The sequence below is a fragment of the Musca vetustissima genome, unplaced genomic scaffold (assembly GCF_032173495.1).
Source record: "Musca vetustissima isolate MV318-11 ecotype Yass unplaced genomic scaffold, APGP_CSIRO_Mvet_v1 utg351, whole genome shotgun sequence".
Taxonomy (NCBI): Eukaryota; Metazoa; Arthropoda; class Insecta; order Diptera; family Muscidae; genus Musca; species Musca vetustissima.
The window spans coordinates 121347-135017 of NW_026879789.1; the positions used below are offsets into that span (position 1 = coordinate 121347).

Sequence of the window (13671 nt, forward strand, 5' to 3'; positions counted from 1 at the left end):
TAAAAAAGTACAACATACGTCCTTCACTAATAATATTGGACATATATGTACAATAACCTGCCGATAGAATAAACGTAGCATCGGGAGACCACTGACTTGAAGTCGGACAACACTAAATATGTTATCTATATAGGTATTTGAACCTATTTTAATCATTCTAAAGACTCACTAAGCCACCCGTAAAAAATGTCTTTGCCATCGGACGGTTATCTAAATCTGAACCAATTTCAACACAACTTAACAGATGTCTCTTAAGACTCAATACCAGAGCTCCGAAATGCTCGCTTGAGTAAAGAGTGAAACTTGCTCGAATTCGAGCGGGAGTACTCCTGCGAGTAGAAAATATAAATCGAGTATACTCCTTCTACCACTCAAATAAGAGCGCAAGAGTACGCTCGAAATCGAGCAGATTCCACTCTTGCCGAGTACTCCTTTTGGAATTTCCTTAAAAAAATGAAACTAAATAAAATATTTTGATTTTAAAGATGATGAGAATGAACTGCTGGCTGAGCTTTCTTGCAAAAAAGATTTTTATTTGTACCTTACATGGGTAAACATTTTTTAATACATTCAAAAACAAAATAACCAATGTTTTATTTTTGTTTTTATACATGATCGATCAACAACAAAAACTGTTTGCTACCACACACGCAAATCACAAAAAAATTATTTGTCCACTCGATTTCACTCTTAGAGTGAACTCTTACTCTATTTCGAGTATTTAGACTCTCACCCTTTTTCATTAACAAGGAGTACTCGCGAGCACTCCCAAACAAAATAAAAGAGTACTCTTCACTCGTACTCTTCACGTACTCCCACTCAGGAGTATTTTTCACTCGCGAGTAAAACAGACAAACTTTGGGAGTTTTGTCACCATTTACATAAACTCAGTCAAATAAAATAGATATATGTGACATATCTATAACTTAAAATCAATCTTGAGCGAGTTTTTACCCCATTTTTCTTTGGACCAAACCCGTTTCAGACAATTTTGAATCGATTTCCAAATATCCGTTTCAGACAATTTTGAATCGATTTCCAAATATCCAACTGTTTGGCCGGCAGGTACTCAAACCAAATACCGTTATCAAATTTTGGTATCTCCCCCACAAATGGTCAATATTTTAATAACTTATAAATTTAATTTTGAATAACCGATTTGATCAACATCAAATCCTAAACTTGTGTGTAATTTCGAAGATTTCCGCAACCAATATACTGAGGGTATATACCTGTCGCACCGACACCGAAGACACTTTTGTACTTGTTTTAGACTCAATTCAGATTGCATAGCGCCCAAATGGAAGGAAATATATGGGTTTTGGTGCACCACTCACATTAAACAAAAATATATGTGGGAGCTATATGTCTAAATCAGAACCAATTTTTACTAATTTCAGCAGGGTTCGTCCTTGGGCCACATAAGGAGCTGTACCATAAAATTAAAAAATTACCTATAATTGTAACATACTCTGCTGAAGGTAAGAAAATTTAGCTGGATTCGAAAAAATTAAAAAAAAATATTCCCGATGATTGTGCTTTTTGTGTCTTAGTTCTCTTTTGTAACACGAATATTAGATGCCCCAAAGTGTCCATCTCATATCTACCAAACAATCGATGTCTTCTACTGCGATTTCGGAGCTACTGGCTTCCAGAGATAACTGCTCCCTCCAATATAGATAGATAGAACATTGGCATTTTGCGCTTTTTGTGTACAATATTAATTCAGTCTACGTGTGATTTACTCCAAGAATGCAATAGTACTAATCCAACCAAATAGATAGACTAAAGGTTGGGATTTTACGTTTCTTAGTGAAAAATACTATTTCTTTCTTGGAATTTACTCCATAATCATTGTGTTGAACTCACTCTGACAAGAACGCCAGTGCCCCTAGTGTAATTTAGGATATTGTTGGTAGAAATTTACCACTTATCAGACTTTGCATAAATTTGAATTGTCACCAGAGATCAAAGCAGTGAAGAAAGCAAACCACACTGCAATATATATCTATGGACTTTATCCCATACCGATTCCATACATTGTTAAGAATAACTCCACATATATAGGAGGTATACTCACAACAAATTTCAGCTTTTCGAGTTCTTCTCAATCTATTTGCAACATAGTGGATTTTATAATTTAACCATCTATCAGATATTCATCGATACTCAGACTCTACAACCCGGAAAGCAAAGGCGTCGATGAGTTCGCCCGACACGAACATTTTATACCCTCCACCACGACTTCGACATTAAAAATAACTAAAAGAGATCGGAGCTTCAGGGGAAAACGAAATACGGACACTCCGTTTGGACTAGGACCTCGAAAATGACGGATGACGCTTGAAAATTATATTTGAAATCCTAAAAATACCCTATTGTGTGGTTACCATTATATGGGGGCTCTACAATTTCCAATCTCCCCAAAATACCGAAATTTTGGGAGGTGTCGTTATATGCAGGCTACTTTAAAAAGTTAACCAATATTAACACAAGATATGCGGAGAGAGCCAATTAGACTCATTTCAAATTGATAACTATTTATATTTTAAATATTATATAAAGTACATTCCCTTAACCGCAGACCCTCTCATTTCGCACTATTGAAGGTTGTTTTTACATTTTAAAGGTTGTGAGCCAATTTTTTTAACTTTATGCGATTAACTGTTAAACCATTATTGAAATTTATTGATCCTATCAGGTCTTGCCAACATTGAGTAGCACATAGTCTACGCAACTATGAAGTAAAATTTGAGAAAAACTCTAGAAGTTGACATTTTCGAAATGGATCTAGATTTAACACCTTTAAAGATTTAATCCCTTTGTGGAGTTATCAGAAGTAGATGATCATTTTCGAATATGATCTACATCTGGTAAAATTATTACTTTGTGCAAAGTTGGGGTCAAATCGGATACTCAATAAGTTCGGTATTAGATTTACACATGTTCAAAAATGTTAATTCTTTATGGGGGACGTACTACATGGAGTGGGATAATAAATCCCATTTTAATATTCAGAGAATGTTTGACAAAGATAGTACAATGTGCAGAGTTTTTGTTCGCATAATAAGATATTTACACATATTCTGGATCTAAATACCCTCAACATTCTATTTATTTGTATAATTATTACCAATTGCCAGGTAAACAGACAAAGCTATGCTGAATACATTAACATTGCGCCTTAAGTTATGCAATGGTTTTTAAATTTAACCCAACGCATTCATCTACTTACTACTATTGGTCTGTTTCCGTACTGCAAGAATCTACTAATTTTTACTATATTTTTCGATATCATAAAGGAAAAAGTTGTTATCGTAGTAATATTTTTTACATTCTTGTTTGGCAAATTTCAAACTATTTCTAAATATATATATATTATTTATTGATATTTAAAAACACATTTTTTTCTAATAGAATCATTGTTTCCTTATTGCAAAGCAATATTAAACAAATTATATTTGATTCAAAAAAAAAGAAAAAAACAATATTGTATCCCAATTATTTTATTTAAAGTCTGGCTGATCGCAATCCCTTTTTACTGCTAAACTATGTAGATGTGTAAGTGTAAATATTTACGGACAAACAAATGTGTGTGTTATCAATCAAACAGTAAAATCAAATATGAATTAAAAAAACAGATGATATATAATATTATTAAAAATAATTCATGTAAATAATATTTATATAATAATAAACAAAAGAGAACAACAAAAAACAACAACTAAAGCAAACATAATCCAACAGAAGAATTTATTTTCAAAAAAAATGAAAGAAAAAAACAAACAACATAAAATGTATAGTTTAACAAAGATTAAATTAATTTAGCATTAACAAAATATTATAAATATAAAAAAACGAAACAACTCATGTACATATTATAAAAAACAAAATATATTAAAATAATAAATTATACTTCCAAGGATAATATAAATAATAAGATAATAGTTATTATTCATTAAATTAATTACAAATTCATTACTACCCTAAAACAGAAAAACAATAATTTTTAAATTGTAAATTACAACAGAAAATCAACAGATATAAAAACCACACTTGTAAACTAATAATTCAATAAAAATAAAATTTAACCCTTTTTTGAAATATGTATGTATTTTAAACACAACAGAACTACTATATTATAAACTAAATAAAAATTAAAAAAAAAACAACAACAAACAAAAATAACTTAACATAAAAAATTAAATAAAATAAAACTAATTTTCAACATCTTTGTTACAAAAAAAGTATATATTTTAAATGCATTTTTTATTTCTTAAAATAAAACGATATGGCATCGAAATACAAAAAAACTGGTAAGTTATGCAAATACAATTTTGTTAATTAAATATTTAGCAGTTACATATTGAGAGGGAGGGAATCATTCCCAATTTTTTCTTCTTTACATCTAATCCTAAATGTTGTTCAATATTTTTTGTGGTTTTATTAAAATTTCACCACATGTCCCATGAAATATGTGGCATCTCTGTTTCGAATGGCAAAAAAGAATGGATGATCCGCCCTAAAGAATTTCTGCCGTGTATCGATGGAGTTGCTGATGACAATTGGTTTGGTAGCTGAAAAAATAACAAATTTAAAATTAGATATTTGTATATAGGATTTTCACATTATTGGAACAGAAACCTCGGTGGGGTAAGTCAAGACGGGGTCGATATGTGATACCTTTGGACCACATTTCTTGGAAACTACTGACGATCTAAAAATTCTACCATTGTGTATGAAGATTCTCACCCCTGAATAATGAGCGGGATCATAATAATAGGGATATACCAAGAGGTTGTATATCCCTTTTATTCGTATTAATCGGCCTAACTTTAGGTCTTTGTTGCAACATTTACTTAACCGATTTAAACGAAACGTTACGCACGTTAGGCTATACTAACTTCGGTACGTTGTGCAAAATTTCGTACCAATTGGCCAACCTTTGGGTCTTTGGTGCAGCATTTACTAAAAATCGGACGAAAATATGTATATATGGCAGCTATATGTAAATCTGAACCGATTTCGTCGAAACTTTAGGCTATACTAACTTCAGTACGTTGTACAATATTTCGTATTAATCTTACTAACTTTTGGTCTTTGGTGCACGATTAACCTAAAATAGGATTTCATCCAAATCAGATTATATATGCGACCTGTACTTTGTTTACAATTTGACATCAACAGGCGGACAGACGGGCATAAATCGACTCAGAAAGTGATCCTATGCATATTCTCAAATGTAACCTCGTTTCCTTTTGCCTGTTACAAACATATCCACAAAGAGAAAATACATGCACCGAATTTCAGCGAATTCGATTAAAAACGCGCTCAAGGACCACAAAATACCGAACATTGAGCCCAGATTGACGAATACTTCGTTTCATTGAAATATTCCAAGGAGGAGTGTATGCAATGATAAGATTTCAAATGGAGTACTGACCGGAGTTTGCCCAAAACCAAATAATAACTGGAGCAGCGGACATAGAGGAATTGAGAAATATGTAGAGCATGTGTCTAGTATCGTGCTGCCAATTCAGGTGCAATACGAATTAAGGCGTCATCCTAATATTGAAAATCGTGCTGTCAAATCGGGTGCAATACAAATTGGGCGCCATCCTGATCTTAGTTGGTTTAAACCTCTCGTTTATCTAAACTGTTTTGGGCAAGTCCTCTGTTTATATGAGGCAGAAGTAGTGCCTCAAGCGTCTTTGCGTTATTGTTTGTATCGGGGTTCTCTATGAATTGCCCGTTAAAATAACGAAAGCACCTCTTCGGATCTGCCACCTTTACATCGCTAAATACGACAGCTGTTCTGTCATCCTTCCTTCCAGAATTTAAGAGTGAATTAGCCGTTGGCCACAATTTACTTTATCGGGGTGCTCTATAAAATTCCCGTTAAAATAACAACAGCATCTCTGCGGATCTGCCACCGTTACATCGCTAAATGCGACATCTGTTCTGTCATCCTTCCTTCCATAATTCGAGAGTGAATTAGCCGTTGGCCACAATTTACTTCTTACGGCTCCAATGTTGCAAAGGTATATCGGTCGGCTGTAGCCCGAAAATTCTTCTGGGCTACCTGAAGATCTTAGGAAATGGACAACTTTCTGAAGAGGCGATTGGTTAAATATCTGAAACATTGATCATTCAGCTTTGCCAATGTTCAGCAAAGTATGACGTTCAGTGGTCATGAAATCGAGTGGTCCATTAACGGATACAATGATGAAAAGCTTGTATGATCCAAAGGAAATGCAAGGTTGCCAGATTACGTCATTTACGTCACATTGAAGATGTCTGACGAACTGCGGCAATATACTCTAATCCACGTGGCTCATCCTCATTCATTATACAATACGTGGATTTTTTACTTTCTCGGCCAGAGCTGTACCTCTCTGATCATTACCTTTGACGGAATGGCAGGGCTTATCATGCTATTGAAATACCTCATGTCTTTTGAAATCCCTTAGCGCCAATCGGTTATTACATTTCACAAGGGAGCTTTTATGAGGCAAATAACGGCTAAGAACCGCATTATTGAATATATATTAATTCTGTCATTCTTTTTCACGAAGTAGTCGAATACCCAAGATAAAATTATGCTGTCTTTGAAATCGCAAAAGAGATCGCAATATTTATATTACTCCAAGGATGTTGGGTATTGAAAATGGAATATATGAATTGGAATATTTTATATAGTATTTCGGTATTTTGAAGGCTCTAGCCAAGTTCTTGATAAGCGAAAAACATCTTCGGAGAGATTTTTCAAAATAGGACCAAGTTTTTACATAGCACCCATATAAAGGTTCGGTCTAGTTTCGGTGTGTAAATGGTCCTGCTCAATTTTTTCCAAAATAAATGTAATTTGGTGCATTCGGTTGAGGTTTAGCACGAAAATCCTTAAAAACTACTATTTGGCCTAGCACTTTGAAATTTGGTATTTCATCACATCCAAAGCCGTTTTTTGTTTCAAACTACCTAATTTGAAGTCAAATATATTAAAATAATAGGGGTTTCCTTACCTTCTACATTCGATGATTCTGAACCAGATTCATGTACATCCAAGCAAACTTTATGCAGAATATCAGCAATGGGAAGGGATGAAGAGGCTGACTGTGGAGACAAGAGATTCTTGAAATTTGAGTCTTCACCAAAAAGCAAAGAAAAGCCCAACTGAAAAAAAATACAAAAAATAAATCTCCAAATATTTCAAAAAATTCTCGTCCATCACCACCACCTACCTTTTCCAATACCGCCTTCAGTGAACATTCAAAATCAATTTGAAATTTCGGCAACAGCAACTGAACACTTTCCATTTGCATTTGTTCCGCAATTGTCGATAGATTAACCTGTTTCAATTTCGTTTCCAATTCCGCCAGGCCATCACGTTTATTGGGTAAAATTATTAGCATTGAAATTTCATCGTCATGTTCGTAGGGCAATTCAATGGCACGGGCGTCCATTTCCTTTAATTCCACAAATTTTACAAACATTTCGTTGTCCAACATCATGGGTATCGATTTCACGCAATCACTGCTTACATGGAAATCATACAAACCTGAACGATACGCACTGAAGGGCAAAAACCATTTGTTGCGGAAATTTGCTGCCATCAAAAGTAAAGCTTTACAATTTTCCTGGAAAATTTTGAAATTTATGGCAGATTTTTTTAAATTTTCTTGCAGACAATTTTTTAGCAAATCTTCAATATTTTTTGTGTGTTGCAAATTTTGCTTCTCCGTTTGTGTTAGGAAATATTTATAGGCAATTTTTTGAAATTCCATATCCAAATCATGTTGTTCATCGACAAATATTTTCGAACAAATTTCCAGTTGAGTATCGGGTGAATTTTGTGTTATGGCAGCGAGGTTACCAGCAAAATAGCTAGCCATTTTGGCATTGTTGGGAAAACGTTGTATATGTAATTTGGCTTTAAGTTCTTCGGCTGTTTTGCCATCCGAACCTAAATAGAGTAGAGCGAGTAGGGCTTCAACTAGGAATGGTGAGATTATTAGGTTTTTGTCATTTCCATCTGTTGTTCCATCGGAATTGAGAAGATTTGTAAATATATCCAAACCAAAATTGGTTTCGAAATTATTGTTATTGTTGGCGGGATCCATGGTCTCTGTGAGAATACTTTTTTGGTAGCTAAAAATAAATAAAAGAATAATTAAAATGATGGCACTTTGCACAATAAAAATATAATTTTTTAATATAAAAAGGTTCAGAACATAGTATTGTAATATCATTACAATGTCCAAGATAAAAAATCCTACAAAAAACCGAAAATGTGGAGGGCACCTTTAAGTACGAGCTATATCAAAACATCAACTCAACCCAAACATTTCTACTATATATATTTTACTGAAAAAAATGGTGCGGGATCTTAATGTGGGGCCTATGCCAACTGAGAGCATCATATCGACATTTTTTTGCAAGAAACTACGGCTTATAAAATACCTATAATAGGGTGATACCGTTATATAAGAACTATACCGAGCCGGGGACCGATATTGATAATTTGTAGGAAATATTGACTCCGGGCTGATTTCATAAAGTAGTATGCAAGTATTAAAAAACAGATGATACGTGGACTAACTCTGGCAACACTGGACTTTTTATCATCTAAAAACAACAGATCAGTAGATACTGGCTTATATCGGACATATTGAGAGAAATACACACACACAATTTCACCTGGACTGCGTTCCTAGATATAGAAGGAGCCTTCAACAACATGTAACTGGAATAAATCCATTAATTAGATTAATGGAATGTTGAAAAGCAGAATCAAAAATTCCTTCATTGCGTAGAGTTCCATACTGAAATCTGTGAACCGAGGGACACCACTGGGAAGGGTACTCTTTCCCAAATTGTGAGGTTGAGATTCTTTTAATCAGGGGCAAATTTCTTTCACCCAATTCCGACATAATGCAGGGTGATTTAACTCAAGCAAACTGGGACCAATGGCCTTGGAATCTAACCCACAAAGTTAGAAATGTTACTCTTCACTAGAACACGTCTGATCTCAAAAAACGCATTCTAACCTTGAATGAAGCGACCTTGAATCTCTAATTTGAAGCCAAATACCTGAAACATTCCAGTACATAGTACTGTCTTACTTATGCAAGAACTTTATAGGATTGAGACTTTTTGCGTTTTTTTTTTTTTTTTTTTGATACACCAAGACTGTTGATCAAACTAATCAGCATGCCACGATCCACATCGCTTCTTATAACTGGGGCTCTCATAAGTATACCTTTTGGTTTGGTTCCAGGCCACAAGGTGTAAAACTCATACTAGTATCCTTAATACCATAGACAGACGACAACCTTACTTTGCATTAAAAATTTCTTAATTTGAATTAATATTTATTCCTGACAGACGAGAGTTTCAGCCAAGGTACCTTGGTTTCTGCATTTACGAAACAGTTTTTTGCTTCAAAACAATTGTTCGTCTGTGTGTAGGAAGAAAATTGTTTACATTTTTTTCGATATTTTTCGGGAATACATCTTTAGGAAATAGATACATGACATAAAGGAGGAATAGCAACAATGATCTTAGCAAAACAGCTCCCACTTTAAAAAATGGTTGACAATTTGCCTTCATTTCTTATTTTTATTTTCATAAATATAAATAAATTTGACAATATATTTTTAATTGCCATATTGAAATTGCCTAATTCACTATAAATTCAGTCTGATTTTGTGCATTACAGCCTTACCTAAAATTCAACTAGCTCGTTCGACGTTTTTCACCACAAAAGTAGAACACATGTATTTATATGAATGTTACCGAAATACGTCGAACGTACAAAATTTTAAGTTGAACAATTTCAACTTTGACAGAACGTATTTTACATTTTTTCCATTGTTGAAAATAAAAACAAAACATTCAGGAAATTTGGAATGGAAACTAAAAATTGTGGATTAATTTAAATAATTTTCAATTTTGTTTTGCGGTTTGTATTATTTGCTTAAAGATAGGGATTCGACTTATTTGGGTAAAACGGCCGTACACAACATTTTGCCATAGTGAGGAAGTTGAATATTTGTGTACGCCCCGTCGGATTTTAGGTAACATTGTTAACAACACATAAAGGGCCCCATACACTATACATCATGCCAAGGTATATTAATGAGGTAACAGTATCAAGACAGCTGGTGGTAATATTATATGTCACAACATTTTTTTTCTTGAATTCGCCGAAAAAAAAAAAATAAAATTAAAAATGAAAATTAAAGAAGACAATTTCTGAAGAAACAAAACATACCTTCACATGAACTTCTTTAGGAAGATCTTTTACTACTACACGAGAAGAGCATTTTGGATTTTTATAAAAATCTATTATCTTGGGACTTTCTATAATAATTTGATGGCGCATTTCACGTAAAAAATGCCCTCATTATATACCGTATAATAAAACGTATGTATATCAATAATCTAAGGGCGAAGCCTTAATTTTCGAATGAGACCTTCAGAATAGACAATTCATATGATAAGGATATTGATCTAAGAAACCAGAACTGCATCCTGGAGTTTTGTTGTTAAATATTGTTAGAATTCAGTTTCTTCAATTTTGGCATTTTGGTTTCTTATTGAATGCAAATTTCCTTGCAAAACTTTCTATGTTCGCTTCCATATAATGATACGTCCCAATTTCAATAATGTGGTTGTAATTTCGAACCTTAGATTTCCACATATGTTGAGTTTGGTATGCTGAGGTGTTACTACCACAGAAAACATATTCAAAATGGGTCCACGTCTTTGTTTCTCCAAAAATGTATTCGTTGTCATCAGCTCCTTAACATTAACGAATCATTTTTATCATTTATGCTTCATACATTTACGATTTGCAAAAAAACACACAAATTTAAAAAATTAAATAAAACTTCACAAATGCTTTGTTCTGATTGGTTGAAAAATAGAAGGCGAATTCATTTTTATCGCTTATATCAAGGCACACACAATGCATGAAGAAAATCAAAATAGTTTTGATTTTGAAAATGAAACCCTTTCAATCTGGTGAATTTTATTCATTTTCAAAGTTGACAGTAAATAATTTTGAGTATACAAATAATAAAATTGTGACGAAATAAAAAAGAACTGAATTTACGATTTAAAATGTGATTTTTGGACAAAAATCGATTTTTTGGAATAGTGATTGAAGAGTTTGCCATACACTAGTCAATCTCACATATACAAAAAGGCGTTCATCGGCATGATGTATAGTGTATGGGGCCCTTAAAAATGAGAATAATGTTCAAGGTAATTTGAATTAAGGCTGTTAATGCAAATTAAGACTGTCGTCTGTCTAGTCTATAACATAATAAGAAATTGTCACTTTATCGATAGTGATATTCACGTTAGTAACTACTCACAACTAAATGCACCAAACACAGAAAAATAATTTTTTTACTGCGAAATGTCACCTATCCAAGGAGCATAAATCTGAAATAGTTTGATCGATACTTTACGAGAAATCTATCATTGCAGACATCGGCCAAAAATAATAGATTTCTTTTTCCCAACCTAATATATCAAATTACTCAGATCGCGGCTACAATAATCTTATAATCGGTTATTAGAAATGCCTGTTTGCGCCTTAAAACTGGAAATAACATTAAAAAAAAACTATTCAAATCGAGCTTCAAAATGCTCCCATATAAGGGTACCCCCCAATTTCGGGTTCTTGAGCGCGTTTTTCAACTGAGTTCGCTGAAATTTCGAACTTTGTGTTCTTATTCGGTACCAAATGTCCCCACTAAAAATTATAAATAAAGGTCCACTATTTCTGGCAGCCCCCATATAACTGTAACCCCGATTTGCAGTATTTTGGGAGTTTTGAGCGTATAGTTCGACTGAATTTTCTGTAATTTAGGACTTTGTGTTATTATTGGGTAGCAAATCTCTCCACAAAAAATATAAATATAGGTCCACTATAAATATAGGTTTTTTGTAGTTGTATATGATAACAAAACTCCCCCACCCCCAAAAAAATTAATATTCGCGCCCTTTTAGGGGTAGTTCCCATATGGGGGTTATATGGAGACTACCCCTAAAAGTGTTTATATTCAAATAGGTAGCTGATTAGTTCCACGTATTGGGGTTGTCCCCATATAGGCGTAGCTACCATCGTATGGGGCATATTCGTTATTCGAAGTACTCAGTTTTTACTCTACAAAGTATGGAATTCTAAGACGATTTAGCCGTCTGTTGTAATCATTCTGCCTTCTAAGGATATGATGATAAAACTCGGTGATAGAAATTTGAGATTTTCAGATTTTAGGGTAAATCCCCATTAAAAATTCCCAAAAAAAACCGTTGCCATAACCTTACAAGCCGATTGAATTGCCTTCTTTGGGTTGTTTGGATTGTTATTTTGTCTCTCTGTAGTTCCTCATGCAAAATTAAATGGACTCAATCATTTGAGATACCCATGATATTAGCAATTTCACGTATTTTTATTGGTCCGTCCCCCTCTTTCTCGATTTTTAATTTTCAAGATTTTCAATGGGCGGTAAATCAATACCAAAGCTTGTTAAGGTTTGTAACTTTGCAGATATATAATTGAAGTTTATAAGGAAAAGAAAAATAATTTACACATTTTTTGTTGTTGTTTTATGGGATTAAAGAAAAGTCCTTATTTTTGATGGCATGGAGTTATCATGCCACTGGAACAACGGAATCCAAAAATTCCAACGGTGTTAGAAAGGGAATATGTCTGGCTATCGTATGAACTAGGATTATTGACTTCGCTCAAAAATCAACAAATTGGCGGACCTTTGAAACAATATTTTTGGAAAATTGCCTATTTTTTACCCAAACCAAACAAAACAGTTTAAAAAAAGAAAGATCTTGACCGATTGGATTTATCCTAGTTCATACGATAGCTATATACTCACAGAGAAACGTCCCAAAATTTGGAATCGATCAGATTATTCATTTTTGAGTTATCGTGCCCGCCATTTGAAAAAAAACGCCGTTTGGAAAAAAATGCGTTTAAAGTTTGAGAAGCCCTCTTGTCGTCACTTGATGCTAGCACAATAAATCGGATATATCTTCAAGAGTTGTTGAGATTTTCACTTTAAATTTCATAGGGACATTATTGAATTAGTGTAGATTTAAATGAAATCAAAATACAAAATTAAATTTTTGGAAACCGAAATGGGGGGGTCCCTTAATATCATATCATGCACTTTGGCTACAATTTCTGTTGTTGTTGCTGTTATTGGACGTCCACTACGTGGTTCATATTCAATGGTTGTACGACCACGTTGAAATTCAGCAACCCAATTTTTTACTGTTGCATATGAAGGAGCACTTTCACCTAACACATTCACCATATCATTATGAATTTTTTGTCCCGATATTTTATGCAATTATTTATTTATAACTGCGTGCTGTCATTTCTAATTTTTCCATTGTAAAAAAAAATCGGATGCGTCTTTTTTGAACACCTGTTTCTATACGAAGGAGTTGCCAGATTCAAACAAAATTTAACGTGTGTTCATAACAGAGATGGATGTTTTCAAAACACTTAACTTTTTTCTGTTTATACCGCGCTTTTTGTGCTAGGCTAAGGAGTTTCCGAACCGTCCTCGTAGAAGCAATTCGAGTAGGGTTTTAAAAATTCGAAAAATTTGGTGTACCGTTATATGAGGGGATCGT

The 13671-nt window shown here is 33.6% G+C and overlaps 1 protein-coding gene across 1 annotated transcript; it reads right to left on the reverse strand.

Moving 5' to 3' along the window:
- Positions 1 to 4446: 4446 nt before the first annotated feature.
- On the reverse strand, positions 4447 to 8120 carry LOC133324947 (serine protease inhibitor 42Dd). Its single transcript, XM_061533769.1, has 3 exons — positions 7242 to 8120; positions 7023 to 7173; positions 4447 to 4577 (listed from the first exon to the last, which is right to left on the reverse strand). Exons 1-3 carry the CDS (start codon positions 8118 to 8120, stop codon positions 4447 to 4449), a joined length of 1161 nt encoding a protein of 386 aa, XP_061389753.1.
- Positions 8121 to 13671: the final 5551 nt, after the last annotated feature.